The sequence below is a fragment of the Amblyomma americanum genome, chromosome 5, assembly GCF_052857255.1.
Source record: "Amblyomma americanum isolate KBUSLIRL-KWMA chromosome 5, ASM5285725v1, whole genome shotgun sequence".
Classification (NCBI taxonomy): domain Eukaryota; kingdom Metazoa; phylum Arthropoda; class Arachnida; order Ixodida; family Ixodidae; genus Amblyomma; species Amblyomma americanum.
In genome coordinates this window covers 210,207,373-210,226,676 of record NC_135501.1, presented here as the reverse complement: position 1 = coordinate 210,226,676, position 19,304 = coordinate 210,207,373, and the positions used below count along the sequence as shown (strand labels likewise).

General features: G+C 51.6%; 1 protein-coding gene across 1 annotated transcript in view; it reads left to right on the top strand.

Annotated features, from left to right (window-relative positions):
* Nucleotides 1–6,224: 6,224 nt before the first annotated feature.
* LOC144135552 (uncharacterized) overlaps nucleotides 6,225–19,304 on the top strand; it is an 18,585-nt gene continuing 5,505 nt past the window's right edge. The window contains exons 1-2 of the mRNA XM_077668196.1: nucleotides 6,225–6,303; nucleotides 7,545–7,596. Of these exons, the coding sequence (XP_077524322.1) occupies nucleotides 6,291–6,303; nucleotides 7,545–7,596 (65 nt within the window). The 5' untranslated portion in view covers nucleotides 6,225–6,290. The remainder of the gene's footprint in view (nucleotides 6,304–7,544; nucleotides 7,597–19,304) is intronic.

The window sequence follows — 19,304 nt, the reverse complement described above, 5'->3', positions numbered from 1 at the left end:
AGTGCGTTCCGCACACTGGATAGGCAGCGCGCCCACCCTGCCACCTGGCAGGTGGCAGGTAAATTAATCATTGGATAGCGAGAGGTTGGTCACCCAATGAACACTGCGGCCTATATATTCCCCCAGGCTGAAGTCACAATGGCAGTTTCCATCGCGCGACATCACGCGATTTTCACGTGCCTATTCTACCTCCCTCTACTTGCGAATCGAAAGGTCAAAGGTCAAGTGGTGCGACACCATGATGGACCACATATGGTAAGGCCTATAGCCACACTTGACCTCTGGCTCACTTTAAGGTCAACCGGAAAGGCACGGCGAAATCGGCTTTACCTAGCGTAGTGAAGCTTTCGCTTCAAAAATCCTTATGGAATCCCACATCAACCATTCGCGAACATACGCACTTAGAGAATCGTCATTCAGAGCGTTTCACTTAGGCCGAACAGCGTTGGTTCAGGCGGGCAGAAAATATTTAGCTCCAAACGCTTAATATATCTACCACGCGCCGTTCTACAAGCAGTCGAAATTTTCCCTCTTCCATGCAATTCCGTCAGGTGCGTGTGCAGGCTGTTTCACACTTAGAGGGAAACGGAGCGCGAGGCCGCCGTGCTTCGCGAAGCGCTACCGCCAACAGCCGAGGAGAATCGGCTGCAAAGATGCATGCGCAAAACAAGCACGGCCGGCTGCTCTTTCCGCGCATGCGCACTGAGGCACCAATTCTCACTGCCTCTCGCCCACAGCGTTACTCGATGCAGGGCGGCCACGCGCTCCCAGTTTTCCTTGAAGTGTGAAAGAGCCTGTACGTTTGAATAATAGCTGGTCGCCGCGTTTTCCTCAACGTCATGACTTTCCAGGACCCTGGTGTGCCAGCAACGCAGCGCAAAAACATGGTGCTCGGAAGGTGCGGCAGGTGGAACCACCTCAAATTCATCCAGACCTCCGCTGGGCACTGAACAGGGCCTTTCCTTACTTCACGAGCTAGATTGACGCGATGTAGGAGTGTCTACGAACATCTTGTCTTGCTTCTCATCAAACCTTGGGTCGTATGGCAATAAATACCCTCGTTCGCATTTTCCAAGTTCTTGCCTGGTACCCAAGCCCTTGGACGTAAAAGATTGCGCAGTGTGAATGCATGGTTCAGTGACTGTTCTCTCAAAAGCAAGAGACCAGAGATGCAGATGGGCTATGTCCTTTTCCTCGGACGGTCATGCACATGCTGTGCCGGACTACACAGCACCCTATCCCAGCCGTTTGAGCAGCACCGCCCGCCTTCTTCTACTCCTCCCAATTGCAACTAACACGAATGAATTAGAGATTCTCGGAAGAGGATGGAGCGCGTCCGGTTTGGGCAAGAGATGTTGTGAAGGATAAAATTTAAAGCCTGTGTTGGCATTAGTTCTGCGCCGCATTGCATTAGCGCTGTAATTTTGTTAATGTGTAAGGTAGCAGCTCGAATTCTCTTCCTCAGTTTTTCTTTTATATTTGCGGAGAATTTAGAGTACGAAAATTATTTCCGATCTCTTCTGGGGATGTGTTATCTTTAAGGTGAAGTATGGAGATGTTTTTGAGCTAAAGTTGCCGTTTTTAAAGGTGTGAGAGCAGCCCAGCGCAGTAGGCGGAAGAATTACGCAGCTAAATCCCCCTAGCGGGAGCTGCACTCTCCGTTGCCCTCTTTAGCATCTACTGTATGCAGCAACGGCAAACACTTGTTAAGCCTGGCTACTGCATGTCTTCTTCCAATTGCAATGTACGGCAGGGAGTATCGGAATTAGTTAGCTTTTTTTTCGCTTTTTTTACTGACATAAAGGGAGATGATGGTGCCTGATTGTAGCGGCTGCTACAACTTTTCATAAAATGGAAGAAAAATACTAACTGGCGACATAACACTCAACAATGCAGAGCTACAACACGCACAATTCACAATACAACTAATGCAACGGACACACAAGAAATGCTAACATAAAATATAAAACTAAATTATAGGTATTGATAATACGTAACTGCATAAAATTGGTATATACTACAACCTTTCCCTGTAAAGTTCCGAGACTGATCGAGTCCATTAAAAAAATGCGTTTAACACAAATATTTGTGCAGCACCCATTCGAAATAGTCTCCCTTGCAGTCTATACACAGCTTCCAACGCTTTTGAGGTCTTGGAAACAGTTGGAAAACGCTTTTTCTGGCAGGGCTGTCAGCTCCTTTGTCGTAGCGTCTTGAATGGCCTCCACGCTCCCCATCCAGTGACCTTTTAGAGCTCTCTTCACACGAACAGGAAAAAATCGCATGGGGAGAGGTCAGGTGAGTATGGCGGATCGGGATTCCAGTAATGCTGTGCTTGGAAAGAAATTTCATCACGCTGAGAGCAGTGTGCGGCCTTGCATTATCGTGGAGAAGGCTCCACTGTCCAGATGCCCATAAGTGAGGGCGATAGCGTAACAGTGCATCGCGCATGTGTTGGAGCACGCGGATATAAAACTCCTGATTCACCGCCTGCCCTTGTGGGACGAACTCGTGGTGTACGAGACCGCTGACAACGAAAATAAACTATCAGCATCGTCTTTTTTTTTTTGGTCTTTCGCCACAACTTTCTCGACGCCGGAGACCTTGTGGACCAGCATTCGGCACTCTGCCTCTTTGTTTCAAGATCGTATTGAAAACACCATGTTTCGTCTTCACCAATGATGCTGTCGACGAATGCAGCATTCTTCTATGCCTCAGAGAGCAAATCAGGGCTCACTGATACCCGCGTGGCCTTCTGGTCCTGTGTGAGGGAGTGCGGCACAAGTCTGGCATTCAGCTTTCGTTTCCCCAAGTTCTCACACGCAAAATTTGGTGGCGTGTTGTCTTACTAATGTCTACAGCATCTGATAGCACGCGGACTGTAATGGTGCGGTCTTGCTGTACGATTTCCCTGATCCTAGCCACGTTTTCATTTCGTGAGGTTGTAGGGCGCCCCGGCCTTGTGTCATCTTCCACCGGCGTTCTCCCTGAAACGAACCTCTTGTGCAACTCGAAAACTCGCGCCCGTGTTAATGTATCTTTGCCGTAAGCGCCACGAAGGAGCTCATACGTCTGTGTGGCTGTCTTGCCAAACTTCACACAGAATTTTATATTTACACGTTATTCGAGGTGGACGTCCATCTCTCCACATTCACTCACAGTAGAATGCGCAGACTAGTGACAATGTATTTTTCTACATGTAGTGCCATCTAGCGGCTGCCACAGTAATTAACATAAATAGCTCAGGTTAGCTCGAAAACATGGCGCTACACATACGCATCAACATTTTTGGGGGGAATCATTTATGGAGAAGCAAATAAATCAGTCTCGAAACTTTACGGACATAGGTGACATAAGCAATGATATGTCCTAATCACAGAAAACGGTATAAAGGCCACCAGTCCAAGAAATGAAAGAGAGAATGAGCAGCTGCAATAACGATATCAGATACATCAGTAAGGCATGTTGCCAGGTTAGTTGGTTTAGCATCCGCCTGTACGTTGTCTCCTTGTCTATTATGTGCGTGTGAATTTTATTGGCGCCAAGGTGGTTTTTTTTTTTGAAGTTCAACGATACATCAGATAGAAACACATACAAATGATTGCCAGAGCACTAGAAAGCACAAGCCGAGGCGAACAAGCACAAAATTTACACAAGCAGTCTTGTACCTCCCAAGCATTCCACTGTCCTCGAGGAAAAAATTCAGCGCTATCATCGGCCGTTTCTATAGCGTATGTGTCGGCCATGGACCTAATACCTTTTGAACACTGAAACGCTTTTTATCAAGGGTGGTCCTAAAGCTGTCATGCTCTGGGATTTTAAGTAGAGGATGAAGCACATCTTCATCCTAGTGACCTCATCCTCGCACATCGTGGGTTGTCTGCAGGCCCAGTTCTGTGTAGAAAGTGATTCGTGTATGCTGTTCGCAATTGTAAGCGGTGAATGAGAGTTTCTGGACTTCTTTTTAGTGGTATCGGGATTGTAAACAGTGAGAGGGGGTCAATGTTACAGAGGTTAGAAGTAGTATATTTTGGCTGGATGCACAATTTTTTGCTCAGACCGACTCGCATGTATCTTAAAAAACGGCGGATTTCCCATCCTGATAATAGCAGCCTAGAAGTTTAAGCCTTTGCATGAGCATGCCTGGCTGCTTCATTTGCATCTCACTTCAAATTTGGTTACACTTGCAGAACGGGTAGTCTTCAGCCGCCTCACGAATCGTGTTCTATCTCTTGAAGGCTTCAGCGAAGCTCAGACTGGTTTCCGCCATGGGTGTTCGATTTGGACCACGGTATCATCTGTGTTTACTTTGTATATTGCAAAGGCGTATGGAAGCGTTGAACTCATCATTCTGCTTCAAAAACTAGCTGGTGTACAACCTCCTTTGTACCTCTTCTCGTGGATAAGGAAGTTTTTAGGGAATACAGCATTCTTTTTCACTAAGGGTATACGTTAAATTCTAACACACACGCCCACCCTGGAGGTGTCCCACAAGGCTCCATTCTTTCGCCGTTCTTGTTTAATATACTAATGCGTGAAACTCACCCGGTGGTCAAAGTTGATGTGTATGCAAATGATAATGCTTTTTTCGCTTCTGCCTAAAAAAATTTAGTGTCCTGTATCTATTGCTGCAAGAGTATTTAAATGCTCTCTCTGGAAGGTTGGCTGGACGGCCTAGAGTTAACTTTAAACGTCAACAAGTGTGCCGTCCTTGTTTTTTCAGAGTCATCCCCTCTTTACATTTCTTTGTCGTATCACTCAATCCTATACCCGCAACTTGGTTCAATTAAATACTTGGGTTTATTATAGGACTCGCCATTAGACTCGAAGACCCAAATTAAAATCATTGTGCCTAAAGGTGAGCGTGCCCTTAACCTGTTGGTGAGGAACAGAAACAAAAATTTGCCAGAGTGGAAGCTTGGGTGAGCTGGTGACGGTTCAGTTGCCAAATAGCGCTCAACAGACATGGACGAGGGAGAAATAGCGCCCGTCCTGTTTGTCTCCTTGCGCCCGTGTCTGTTTAGCGCTATTTGGCAAGAAACAAAAAATTCGGTATGCGTCGGGAAACCCTGCTCTTTATTTATAAGACATATGTACGACTGATACTTGAATTCGGCTCCATTCTCTTTTCTGTGTGCCCGAGGTACAAGCTTTAACCCCTGTTTGTTATGGAGCGATGCGCTCTGCGCCTTTGCTTAGGTCTGCCCAAATCAGTGGCTAATGCTGTGTACTAGGAGGCGCGGATACCTGATCTAAATTCGCGGTTTCAGCTTCTCACTGCGCGGACGGCTAGATACTGGGCCCTGCCAGACACTCGAAGGCGACGTTTAAACATCGCCTTCACACGCACAAACTTGCATTTAATTGGACAAGCGAACTCCTCGGACTGTTCCACATGTTGCGTGCTCGAGACTGTAGAGCATGTTTTAGTGGCGTACCCAGCATATGCACGAGAAAGACTCATGTTAGCATCTACTTTGAAATCTTTTGACAGCAGGCCCCTCTCGGAGGATTTTATCCTCGGCGCTTGGCCAGAGAGTTCGAAAACTCTACAGACAACGCGGGCGCTCTCACGATTTTTAAGTGACACGGGCCTTGACTCGCGTTTGTAATGTTAGAAAATGTGCGTTGTCTTTTTTCATCTGCCCCCTCCCATCACCATCATTATCATCATCATCCTCCATTATGACCCTCTTTTTTTCTCCTCTTCCCGTTCCCCAGTGCAGAGTAGCAGGCCAGATATTCGTTTTTCCGGCCAACCTGTCTGCTTTTCCCGTCAATAAACCCTCTCTCTATATATCTTTGTGGCGAAATTGAGTCGATAGATAACTTTTTCCTCTTGTGCCGGCTGTTCGCTTCTCTCCGTAGAACTTTTTGGAGATCTCTGTCGCTCGACTACGGCTTCCTCTATCTATTCCGATTCTCCTCTCCTTCGGCGCTAGCGCCAAAGCATATGCCGTGAAACCAGTGTGCGATTATATTGACGACTATATAAATAATTACACAAGGTAGATTCGGCTGCTAGAGTGAAAATTCGCTGCTTTTTCTTTTCCATTTTGTTTTTCATTTTTTTTTTGTACAAATTCTAGTCTAGGACACAATATTATCCAAATACTCCACTCCTTGTCCATGAGTGCGTTTATATCCGCAGTGCATCCTGGGCACGTGGGTATGTGCCGTTAAGCCTGAGGGCATCACCATCGTCATCATCCAAATGACTCTGTTCAGAAGAAGACAACCTACCGAGAGGCGACGGACAGCGAAGGATCAACGCTTCTACGCTCGCAGTGATGCCTACCTGGAGTGAGTATACAAGCCGCTCTCAGCCAAGGAAGGCGCTCTTCTGACTGAAATGCTGCTTGTATCCGAGTGCATGGGTACTGAAGCCCGAAAGCCCCGATTTCAGCACCGCCATCGTTTTCTGAACCGAAGGCACCTCGTCGGAAGTTCCCTTAATCGCTATGACATATGACTGGATTTGCCGCCGCTTAGGCGGTTCCGCTACGCGGAATATCACATCCGACTGCTAGAGGAAAACGGGACTCGTATGCTTCGGTCACTCAGCGCACCGCTGCCATGCAAGATGCAGGAAGCTTCAAGCGGCTTGTCGTATCACTGCGTTTCACAGTATAACTGCGGTCCTGAGCAAGTCCGGTTTTTCCGGCTGTCCGACTCTGTGAGAAAAAAAAAAGGGCCACAAGCTGGGCTTCTACCGCACGAGGCGGATTTAGGGTTGCTTGACGGCGGAACTTATCTCAGATCCGTCAATGCAACTGTGGTCAAGACCCTTTTCCCGAGCATATCACTACAGAAGAGCCGAGCACAAGGCCGGGGGAAATCTTGCACCCATTAGGAAGCCGGTGGGTACCCGGCGGCACTGGGGATCGAACCCAGCACCTCCCGAATGCGAGGCGGGGTACCACATGCTGTATCGCGGGTACAGGAATAATGTGCTCATCTCTGAAAGATTTCTTTGCAGAAATTATCAGCATTTTTGGGCAATTAATTACGAGAACTAATCGCGAGAATCTCGCGAGCTGTACGTTATTCACTAAACTCCTGATAATTAGGTCGTCGCGCAAATTAAGTCGTTTACAGTATGCACGACAGCTCGAAAACTTAGCGCCATTGCTCGAGCCTGTGGCTTGCATTGGCGCCGCGAAGCGCTGACCGCTGTGCTCGCGACCATGCTGCGCGGTGTGTTTGCGGCGCAGCTGGTGACAGTGGCTACATTGAAGCTGTCTTAGTACAGCAGCCTCGAACCCAGAGGCCAGGGCGCCATTTGCGGCGCCATTCCAAACCACACCGTCGAGCAGTCGTGTCAGGTTTTCGGCTGCGGTACGCACGAACTGATAGCGATGCGCCTCGGATGACGGGTTTGCCTCTATCAGGCACATGTGCAGAGCAGAACTCACGATCCATGCTAAAGGCAATCCCTTTGCGAGAGAGAGGCGCGATAGCTGTTAATTCACCAAACGCACACGAGCTGCTAGTTGCGCGTTACGAAAGAGTAACGTGTGTCACTTTTTTTCATCCTGCGCCAGGTACCCTGTTCTACGGCCAGGAACGCCTCGGCCACCAGCCCAACGTGTACGAGTAAGACATCGGCATTAGCACTTCTCAGGGTAGCTGCTGCATTTGTGTGGCTATAGCGCTCAGGCGCCTATTCATCAATCACCTCAACCATAAGGAGTTGCGTGCGTCGTATGGGAGAGGAAACAGCCGAGTTCTGCCAGCAGGCAATGCTGGCCTTCAAACACTGCGTGCGTGGTAGCCCAATCGACTACTAATGGCTGATTGTTTAGCTGCCATTGAAAATGCCTTAGTGAACAGAGTCGTTTTTCGCGAGCAGTACGCACAGACGGAGCACGAAGCGCGAATGATAACAGGCGCCCGCCTCCCGAAGGCAGGTTAACCGTAATGATTGATGAATCGTTGATTATAGCGTGTAACGCTCAAATCACGCCGATGTGGACCGTTGCGCGGCGTTACTTGCCCACGTCGACTATCTATCGTAGCACTTTAGCTTTACACGGTAGAGGCACCCGTTTCTTGGCGATTCATAGCTTCTGACGTCTGCATTATATAGTTTGGTTTTGGTTTTGTGGTGTTTAACGTCCCAAAGCGACTCAGGCTATAAGGGACGCCGTAGTGAAGGGCTCCGGAAATTTCGACCACCTGGGGTTCTTTAACGTGCACTGACATCGCACAGGACACGGGCCTCTAGAATTTCGCCTCCATCTAAATTCCGTCGCCGCGGCCGGGATCGAACCCGCGTCTTTCGGGTCAGCAGCCGAGCGCCATAACCACTGAGCCACCGCGGCGGCTGCATTATATAGTGTCTGCAGGCGGCCTTGCACTTCTGGACCTTCGCCCACCTTAGCAACCATATGCGTAGTGTGTCCTGCTGGTGGGCTCCCAAGGCGAGGTACAGGCCGAAGCAGTCTGGAAAGAAACACCTTATGCTCGAAATCGATTACTTCCCCCCAGTTGCGATTGCACATTGTATTTATTAATTTATTATTATTTATTATTTATATTTATTGATATTAAGAAGCCTCGCCGGGAAAAAATGCGTCCTCGGTGGCATAACTTCCAGAACTGGAAGCGGCGTCACCAAACCGGAAGTAAAAGCTATACGTTTCTATGTATCATCAATGCGTCCGTGTCACCGCCTTCGGGGAATTGCATCTAATCCGATGAGTCGTCTGGTTGCGTGCAGACATGTGGGGTCCGCAAACACGACCACGAAACAATGACTCAAAACTCACGTAAAGGCATCGACAGCTTCTAACGATATCGCACTGCCAACGGATACTGTAATTATGCATGCCTGTTAATTTTTGAAATAATCTCTAATGTCCCTCCGTGGAGGGCATTGCAACCACGGGGGAGAGAGCCACACGACTGCACTTCAGATCTAAACTGAGAATAACTAAAGGGGCAATATGAGAGATGTACAGCTTTTCCTTTACGTATTTTCGGTTGGAACGCATAATCTCACTCAAGGCATTTCAAGTTTTACTTACAAACATAGTAAATGTGCTTCCGCAGCGCGAACTACGTGTTTCGTTTTACACATGAACGACAAGCAGTACATTGAGAACACTTTTGAGTAGCATAATCCATGCCAGAAAAGATAACGAAGCTTTGCCCCGGAGTAATTCCCTTTTGTAAGACAGTCCTGCTGCAAAGCGTTCGCCACCTAGCTACCCGCTTATCGCACCCCCAGCAGAAGGTTATTTTTTTGTGCGAAAGCACTACTGCACGGGGTCTAACCAGCCCACCGAGTTTATGCGAAGCTTGACCTTGAAGGTGACCTCGCCAAAACCTGGCACAGCAACAGCGACTGGGTTCAGAAGCCGCAGCTGCGCGAACAGATCAGCTTCGCTGGCCTCTGCACGAGGGCTCTATGCTATCGCCGCAGCCAATCCCGCCTCGTGTTAAACTTCAACACACTGTCGCGCTGCGCATTGCACATCGTCGTCTTCATCAGCTTTCATTTGCGGCGCGAACAGATCAGATCAGCTCAACCTGAGTCTGCTATTTGTCGCCAGCCGTGCGGACGACCCAGCAAAGCAAAACCATGAGTCAACCAGGCTAAACAGACGCATTCGCACAGACCTACTCGGTTTAGCTACGTTCAAACCCTACCGCTTCATTCGGCTGCCCCGACACATGGTCAGCTTTCTCTGCGCAGCTCCTGTTGCCACAGGTCCGAGCAGCGCAGCGCGGTCTCCCACTGATCCTCTGCGGTTATTTGGCTGAAAGCGTTCTTACTGGCCGCCCATTTGATGTGGTTGACGTTTGCGTACTCTCCGCAGCTTTTGCATTCTGCAGAGCATATATCTGGATGAGTTTTGGCCAGTGTGAAGGGATCGAATGGGCAGCTGCGTTGAATCACTGTGAGGTCGATCACGCGCCCAGTCCGTGGGCTGCCAGGACGCGTCCCCAACACACTCTCGCCACTTCCGGCACATTATGGTTCCTGCTGTCTCTGCGGCAGTGATGAACAGCCCTAATGGGGGCCCACTCGGCTTCGAAGGTCAGGCACCTGCGCTGCACAACGCTGCGCGGGGACCGAAAGGCCGACGCTGCCCTCGCGCAGAAGGTTTCATTACGGGAAAACGGGGTCTCTTTCCGAGGCGGGAGCATTTAGCTGCTCGCCTTAAACAAACACAGCCGCGTCCACCGCCGATGGCTCGCGGCGCCGCGGTCCGCCGCCCTTGCCGACACCCGACACACTGTCGTTGCGTCTCGCGGGGGGGTCCCGGGCCGTGAGCTAATGGGGACGTCGGTTTCGGGAATTGTCCCGGGCGGCGGACGTCCATTTTAACCCCCGTAAACAACAGATGCGGATCCCTCGTTGACGCCGCCGCGTGCATTAGTGGCACCGCGGACACGCCGGCGCCTCCTTGAAGCATCTGTCGAGAGACGACTCCCAGTTGTTTGGACCCTCCCGGAATGTTGTCGCGCCTCGTCCGTAACAGCGGCAAGCTAAGCCGCGTATGCGCACGAGAGGCGCCCCGCTGTGGTCCGATGACAGGACTAAGTGCGGAACAGCTGCGGGCCGGACGAGAGTCAAAGGAAAACGATTGCGCCTGCGGGCACAATGGGAGGTTGTTTTTGCTTTTTCTTCTGGGGGCGAGAGTGTGAGCAATACTGTGAAGGCATGGGGCGTGCCACCTAAACCTGGTGGGCCAATCATTTCGAGTGTCTATTCCCGGAATGCCATGTTCGTATAGCTATTTTGATGTTCTTTTCGTGTTGGGCATTTTAGGGAAAGGGTTTTGAACCTTGCCGAAGCGGGAAGGCGTGCCATACAGTTTTTGAACCAATCAGGTGTTAGTTGTTTGTGATTGGGTGATGCAAGGGGTGGGCCAGTCTCCTAGGTCTTTAAAACCAGGTCCGGAGCCGGGAAAAGGCGTTCTGAGCTAGATTTAGATCCCTTGCATCTTTGGCGATGCCAAGGAGGGAAGATTTTCCCTTAGCCAGTTCCATGTAATCATGCTTGCCGTTTATTCTGTTGTAAATATGTGAATTCCTGTATAAAGTTTCAGTTTTCCTTCCTTCAGTCAAGTTTTGCCGGATCTCGTCTGTTATACCGTCTCGTCTCGGACGGTGGGGCACCCGGTGGTGGAGCCCGGTATACGAGTTATACGAAATCTCACCACGACCAAGAAGAACGAACCTATCTTTACTGGCGCAGTCGACAGGATCCTTTCGTTATCAGGAGATAGCAAAGGAGGAAGAGACGACGTTCCGGCAACGGGCCAAGCATCGGCGGCTGAGGAGGAGCAAGAGCTGAAGGCAGGAATCGGCAGCTTCCAAGGGAACCAGCAGCGGAGACTCCAAGGGTGGACCAGCAGCGCAAGGCGGTAGCCGGTCGGGAGAAGCTGCGTGGGGAAGCGGGCGGCGACAGAGAGACAGCGACAGCGACGAAAGTCGGACGCCAGCGAGGTGCATCTCATCAGTGGGTGAGTCCTCTTTGCCTTTCACCTTGGCGGGGGCATTGCTGTCTGGATAGGCGGTCTGGGAGTGCATGAACACCCGGTTCGCACACTTAAACCCGGACAGGCGGAAAGCGAGCACGATGAGTGAGGGAGAGGAAACGGTTGTTTCGGAGGACAGTTCGTCTGTGTCTGACGCTCAGATTAGCAAGATGGCTCTGGAAATTAAAAAAGAAGAGGCCAGAGCTGCTGAGGAGCACCGTCGAGCTCTCGAGGTCCAGCTTGAACTTGCAAAATTCCAAGCAAGCAACAAAGGAGTAAGCCTGGAGCAGAACGCCACGGCGTTGGAGAGAAGCGACTCGCGAGCGGAGTTCTGTCGGTACTCGAAATGGTTGTCGGGAGTGCTCCCGAAGTTCCCGGCAGAGGCAGAAGTGCCTGTCTGGTTCGAGTCGATTGAACACACCCTGGAGGCCTACGCGGTCCCGAAGGAACAGTGGGGCCAAATTGTATTTCCGCTAATAGTGGATAAGGTGCGGTTCTTGTCGACGCGCTTGACACCTTCGCAGCATAAGGAGTACGAAGTCCTGAAGAAAGTGGTGCTAGAAGAGCTTAAGCTCTCAGCGGGAGAATATCGCAGAAGGTTCATAACATCGAAAAAACTGCCTAATGAGAGCTGGAGGGCGTTTGCGACTCGCCTGCAGAGTTATCTCAATTTCTATGTGGAGGAAAGGGGGGTGAAAACGTTGGAGGGAATTGTTGAGTTGCTAGTGGCGGACCAACTAAAGAACACCCTGTCTGAGGACGCCCTTCGATACGTAACTTTGCAGGAGGGTGAGGGATGGAAGAAAGCGCCAACGTTGGCGGCATTACTGCAGACGTTCGAGGAAGCGCAGGGAAAGAACAGCGCAGTGAAAAAGCACGAGCAGAAAAAGGGGGAGAGCTCAAATGGTCGAGACGGAAAGCGAGATACGTACCAACCCAAACGGGAGGCGACAGGAATACAAAGGCCGGACACGAAGCAGAAGTATAAAGGGTGCTTTTCGTGTGGGTCGATGGGTCACAGGAGGGCCGAATGCCCGCATGGCTCGGGACGAACACCCACGAAAGCGCTTAACGCTAAAGGGGAAAGCCTTACTGCACGGGTGGCGACACAGGCACGAGCGGCCGCACAAAGCGAACTAAGACCGATAACTCTGTCTTGTCAGAATAGGCAAATTAATGCAATTCTGGACACAGGCGCAGAAATCACGGTTGTGCGGGAGAGCATAGTACCCCCGGGACTGGTGGAGCCACATGGGTCCATCGAATTGGTGTCAGCCTTTGGTGAAAAGGTACGGGCTAAGCTTGCAGTTGTGCCCCTGATGTTAAACCGCGGGGCAGGCATTTTCTCCGAGATTAAAGAAGCGGTGCCAGTGGTATGCGCTCTGACCGACAAGCTAGCGTCGAGAACGGACTGTTTGCTTTCGGAGGAAGCATGGGAGTCACTGAGGGAGGAGTGTGATATGAAAGGGCTAGTAGAGGCGAACGACGGTCAGGTGGCAGACCACGTGGGGGTGGAACGGGACAAGTTACACGGGCCGCTAGAAGAGAAACCAGTCAAGGAGGGCGTAACTCCCCACGCGGAAGTGCACGCGGTGGTCGGCAGGGCAAGCGAGAGCGGCGCACTAATCGCCGAAGACACAGCTCGTAGTGTAACCGAGGAAAGCAGCGCCTCGGCGGTTTTCAGGGAGGAGCAGCGCAATGACGCCACATTGCAAGAAGTGTGGAAAAACGCCAGGGCTGGGAAAGGTGGCATAACTGAAGTAGACGGTCTCCTCTACCATAAGGAAAACTTGCTTGGGCAACCAGTAATGCAGCTGGTGCTCCCTAAATCCCGACGTCAAGAAGTACTTAGGTTAGCCCATGAATCAAACTGGGGCGGTCACCTTGGATTCAGGAAAACTAAGGCGCGAATCAAGTACACGTTTTATTGGCCAGGTATTGAAGGGGATGTAAGGGCATACTGTAACAGCTGCCATGGGTGTCAGACAAGGGCGGATCGCCGCCAGACGGACAGAGTGCCGATAGAACCGCTAACGAGGCCTCGATACCCGTTCGAACAGGTCAACGTCGACGTTATAGGTCCATTGGATCCACCCTCAGGAAGGGGTCACAGGTACGCGTTGTGCATCATCGATTTGTGCACACGATGGCCTGAGGTGGTGTGCTTGCGCTCCCTCAGTGCGAAGGCCACCTGTGACGCGCTCCTGACGGTGTTCAGCCGGACGGGAATTCCGGAAGTAGTCGCCTCAGACTGCGGGACAAACTTTACGGCCGAACTCACACAAGAGTTTCTGAAGAGGCTAGGCTGCTCGCCAAGGTTTTCAACGCCGGGGCACCCCGAAAGTAACGGCGCGGTCGAACGTTGGAACCGGACATTTAAGAACATGCTGTATCATATCATCCAGGAGGAAGGAAAGGAATGGGACAAGTTTGTGCCCTTCTTGTTATGGGCGTACCGCGAGGTACCACATGACACGACGGGCGTCGCCCCGTTCCAGATGCTGTACGGGCGAGAACCAACCGGTCCGCTGGTGGTTTTAAAGCGCAGCTGGGCGGGACAGATAAGTGTACCAGCTATGCTGGGGCCGTCCCCATCACAGTATATGCGGGAGCTGAAGAGGCGCCTAGAGCATGCAGCGGAGGTGGCACAATTAGTGAGCTCGAAGCAGCAGAACGCGTACGCGACCCAGTACAACAGGCGGGCGAAGGACAAAACTTTTCAGATAGGAGACAGTGTGCTGGTGTTTGACGAGCAACGTCCAGGAAAAATGTTCCCGCAGTGGAAAGGGCCGGGCAGCGTTGACGGAAAGTATCGCGAACACTCGTACTTCGTGCAGATGCCAGGAGGTGCCCGAAAATTAGTACACGCCAGCAAACTACGGCCGTATCAGAAGCGCGTAATGACAGTTGGGGTGATATTTGATGAGGACAGGGCGTTTGGCGAAGTAGAGTACGTGCCTCGATCGGTGTCAACGCGGGCTACAGTATCGGTCCTCCCCAAGGACATGACGGCCCATCTGAAGGCGGAAGAAGGCGACCTCATTCGCAAAGTGTTCACCGAACACCGAGGCCTATTCGACGACAAGCCGGGAGTAGCGAAAATAGGAGAACACAGGATCGTTTTAGAGGAGGGCTTCACACCGAGGTCAGGTTACCCTTATCGAATACCCGCAAGCCTAAAAGGCGAAGTGGGCAAGCAAGTAGATGAGCTACTTGAGATGGGTCTGATTTTTCCCTGCGAAAGCCCCCACGCCCATCCCGTGGTCTGTGTCCCCAAAAAGGACGGGTCGATGAGAATGTGTGTGGACTTTAGAAAGCTCAATGCGGGGACAGTGGCAGATGCCTACCCGATGTCGTTGCAGCAGGAGCTCATTCTGAGCGTAGGAAGGGCTAAGTACATTACGCTCCTCGACCTTAGAAGAGGGTATTGGCAGGTGCCCCTGGCACAGTCGGCTCAGCTACTCACCGCTTTTGTCTGCCATCGGGGGCAGTTTGCGTGGACGGTAATGCCGTTTGGGCTGAAAAACGCGGCCCAGACGTTTCAAAGAGCCATGAACGAGCTTTTACTCCCGCATTCTGCCTACGCGTGTGCGTACTTAGACGACATCGCCGTGTTCAGCGAGGCGTTGCCTGACCACATACGACACTTGCACGCCGTCTTCGCAGCGTTAGAGAGGGCGAACCTGAAAGTTAAGCTGGAAAAGTGTCAGGTGGCGAAAGGGTCAATCCGTTACTTGGGACACATAGTGGGCTCGGGAAATCACGCCCCCGATCCCGAAAAATTGAAAGCCATTAGGGGACTGAGGGCACCGAAAACGAAGAAAGAGCTCCGTAGCGTGCTCGGGCTGTGCGGTTATTACCGGGGCTATGTGCCCAACTATGCGGAGGTGGCAGCGCCGCTGACAGAGCTAACGGGGAAAAGGATTCCTAACAAAATTCCGTGGCCCGCGGAAGCTGAAAGTGCGTTTCAGCGACTCAAGGCGGCACTCTGTGAAGCTGCGGCTCTCGGGACGCCCGATGCTGGCAAGCCGTTTGGGCTGTACACGGACGCCTCAGCGGTTGCGGCGGGAGCCTGTCTCTCCCAGTGTGCCGCGGATGGCTCCGAGCGGCCAATTGCGTTCGCGAGTTGCAGATTTTCTCCAACGCAGGCTCGATGGTCAACCATAGAAAGAGAGGCGTTTGCAGTCATCTGGGGGCTGGGGAAGTTCGACCTCTGGTTGTTCGGCGCTCAGGTTACTGTGGTGTCTGACCACAACCCCCTCTCCTTTCTTACTCTCACCACGCCTCAGGGAGCGAAGCTGACGCGTTGGGCACTTGCCCTACAGAGATATAATGTGTCAATAAAACACAGGAAAGGGAGCGCTCACGGTAACGCTGACGCGCTGTCTAGGTTGCCGAACGACAGCTGGGAGGCAGACAGCAATGATCACGCCGGGGGGAAAGGAAGAGAGGACATGTGTACCAAAGAGCAAACCCAGTGACGTGTGCTGTGGCAGTAACTGGAACTGCGGTGTAATCCGCTCGTTTGGGTGTTTGCAGTGTCGCAATGTGTTTGCAGTGTCACAATGTGTTTGCAGTGTCGCAATTTGTTCGCAGTGTCGCAATGTGTTTGCAGTGTCACAATGTGTTTGCAGTGTCGCAATTTGTTTGCAGTGTCGCAATTTGTTTGCAGTGTCGCAATGTGTTGGCAGTGTCACAGTGTGTTTGCAGTGTCACAATGTGTTTGCAGTGTCGCAATTTGTTTGCAGTGTCGCAATGTGTTTGCAGTGTCACAATGTGTTTGCAGTGTCACAATGTGTTTGCAGTGTCGCAATTTGTTTGCAGTGTCGCAATGTGTTTGCAGTGTCACAGTGTGTTTGCAGTGTCACAATGTGTTTGCAGTGTCGCAATTTGTTTGCAGTGTCGCAATTTGTTTGCAGCGTTGCGATGTGTTTGCAGTAGTATCCCCACTACTTAGGTCGCCCTCAGAGCGATTTTATAGGCGAAAAGGGATCCCTCGTTGTGTTATAATTCTACAAGGTGCCATTTGGGCCCCTGGTAGAATCTTAGGGGGGGCGTGTGAAGGGATCGAATGGGCAGCTGCGTTGAATCACTGTGAGGTCGATCACGCGCCCAGTCCGTGGGCTGCCAGGACGCGTCCCCAACACACTCTCGCCACTTCCGGCACATTATGGTTCCTGCTGTCTCTGCGGCAGTGATGAACAGCCCTAATGGGGGCCCACTCGGCTTCGAAGGTCAGGCACCTGCGCTGCACAACGCTGCGCGGGGACCGAAAGGCCGACGCTGCCCTCGCGCAGAAGGTTTCATTACGGGAAAACGGGGTCTCTTTCCGAGGCGGGAGCATTTAGCTGCTCGCCTTAAACAAACACAGCCGCGTCCACCGCCGATGGCTCGCGGCGCCGCGGCCCGCCGCCCTTGCCGACACCCGACACACTGTCGTTGCGTCTCGCGGGGGGGTCCCGGGCCGTGAGCTAATGGGGACGTCGGTTTCGGGAATTGTCCCGGGCGGCGGACGTCCATTTTAACCCCCGTAAACAACAGATGCGGATCCCTCGTTGACGCCGCCGCGTGCATTAGTGGCACCGCGGACACGCCGGCGCCTCCTTGAAGCATCTGTCGAGAGACGACTCCCAGTTGTTTGGACCCTCCCGGAATGTTGTCGCGCCTCGTCCGTAACAGCGGCAAGCTAAGCCGCGTATGCGCACGAGAGGCGCCCCGCTGTGGTCCGATGACAGGACTAAGTGCGGAACAGCTGCGGGCCGGACGAGAGTCAAAGGAAAACGATTGCGCCTGCGGGCACAATGGGAGGTTGTTTTTGCTTTTTCTTCTGGGGGCGAGAGTGTGAGCAATACTGTTAAGGCATGGGGCTTGCCACCTAAACCTGGTGGGCCAATCATTTCGAGTGTCTATTCCCGGAATGCCATGTTCGTATAGCTATTTTGATGTTCTTTTCGTGTTGGGCATTTTAGGGAAAGGGTTTTGAACCTTGCCGAAGCGGGAAGGCGTGCCATACAGTTTTTGAACCAATCAGGTGTTAGTTGTTTGTGATTGGGTGATGCAAGGGGTGGGCCAGTCTCCTAGGTCTTTAAAACCAGGTCCGGAGCCGGGAAAAGGCGTTCTGAGCTAGATTTAGATCCCTTGCATCTTTGGCGATGCCAAGGAGGGAAGATTTTCCCTTAGCCAGTTCCATGTAATCATGCTTGCCGTTTATTCTGTTGTAAATATGTGAATTCCTGTATAAAGTTTCAGTTTTCCTTCCTTCAGTCAAGTTTTGCCGGATCTCGTCTGTTATACCGTCTCGTCTCGGACGGTGGGGCACCCGGTGGTGGAGCCCGGTATACGAGTTATACGAAATCTCACCACGACCAAGAAGAACGAACCTATCTTTACTGCCAGTATTGCCGGGCATGGGAGTGTGTGTTCTTGGAACTGCCTGGGAGCGGTTGCTTGCTCTTGCTTGAGCGCGGGGCTGGGGGAGGGGAGATATTCCACTTCGGCTGCTCCAGTAGAAAGTCGTGATTTCACTAAAGGTTAGTAGTTGGTCTTCCCTCGCTGATCTGGCCCCGTGGTTTGGGAACGCGCCTGGTCCTGCCCGGATAGCGAGTACTCGGGCTGTATTGTTGACCTTTCTTTTCCTGGGAGGCCTGAGTGTGCGGGGCCCATATTATGCATCTTCTGTAAAACAGCGCGAACAACGACGGACAAGAACAAGAAGGACACGGGACGAGCGCTGACTCTCAACTAAGGTTTTATTAGCAACCCCGACCGTCAGCGTGAGATCCGGATTAGGGATTCTGGAGACACTATTGCGGATTCGCGTGCAGTAATTTGGGTCGTTTACGACTGTCGTGTGTGTTATTTGAATAGTGTTGCATAATTCCCTGTCCTTAGGCGTGGCTGTTATGTAACCCCATGCTTGGTGAGGAGCGTTGAAGACCCCAACCACGACTAGCGAGGGCTTTTCGGCTTCTTTCACAGCTAGTGCGATCAGTCTGGTGACTCTGTGATCTCTGCCTCTGGGGGTACTGTACACGTTTAGGACGTATAGTTTGGAGTCCCCTCTCTTCTGCGGGAAGATCGGGACTAGGCCTTACAGTATGTCGACGCTTTCTTATCCCGTGCTTATGACTGGTATATTTATTTCAACTAGAGTTGCTGCATTCGGTTGATCGTTTTCGCTTGGGAAAGTTTTATACCCGGTGAGCTTGACCAGGTCCATGGTCTCCTGGTGAGCTATCACTTCTGGTTGTTTTCCTTGCACTTGGATGTGGAGCTGCAGTTTACTTATTTTTTCTTTTGAACCATCTGCAGTTCCACTGCCAAATCATTATGTTAGTATGTCTGGCCATTTTTAATATGAAAATTGCTGCTGGGTCTTGGGTAGGGGCACGGATCATGTTTCTAGGACTTTGATTTGTGGAGTGTGTGTCTAACAACACAGGCGTCGCGCGCATTCCACTGGGGCGGGGCATCCGGCTGTCTGCTAGCATATCCTTTTGCATTGCCATAACGCAAAATGATGCAAGAATAGCAGCAATGCAGGAAGAATTCAGAAATGGTCTCGCGCCCACTGAAACCACAACACGCAAAGTACAGCGATGGTCCAGCAGATGGCGCCCGTCTAGTGGATGCACAGATGTCTTAGAAACGTATCTTCGAGTTGTGCGCCGGAGCGTTCATGAACGGGCGACATGTGCGTACAAGAATGAAGACGCCAGCGCTTCGACGAGGTACAGTGCTGGCAGCTCTCCGCGGAACGCACCGATCGGTTCAGACGTCAAGTCGCGTCTAGTTGCCCGATACACCGCAGCT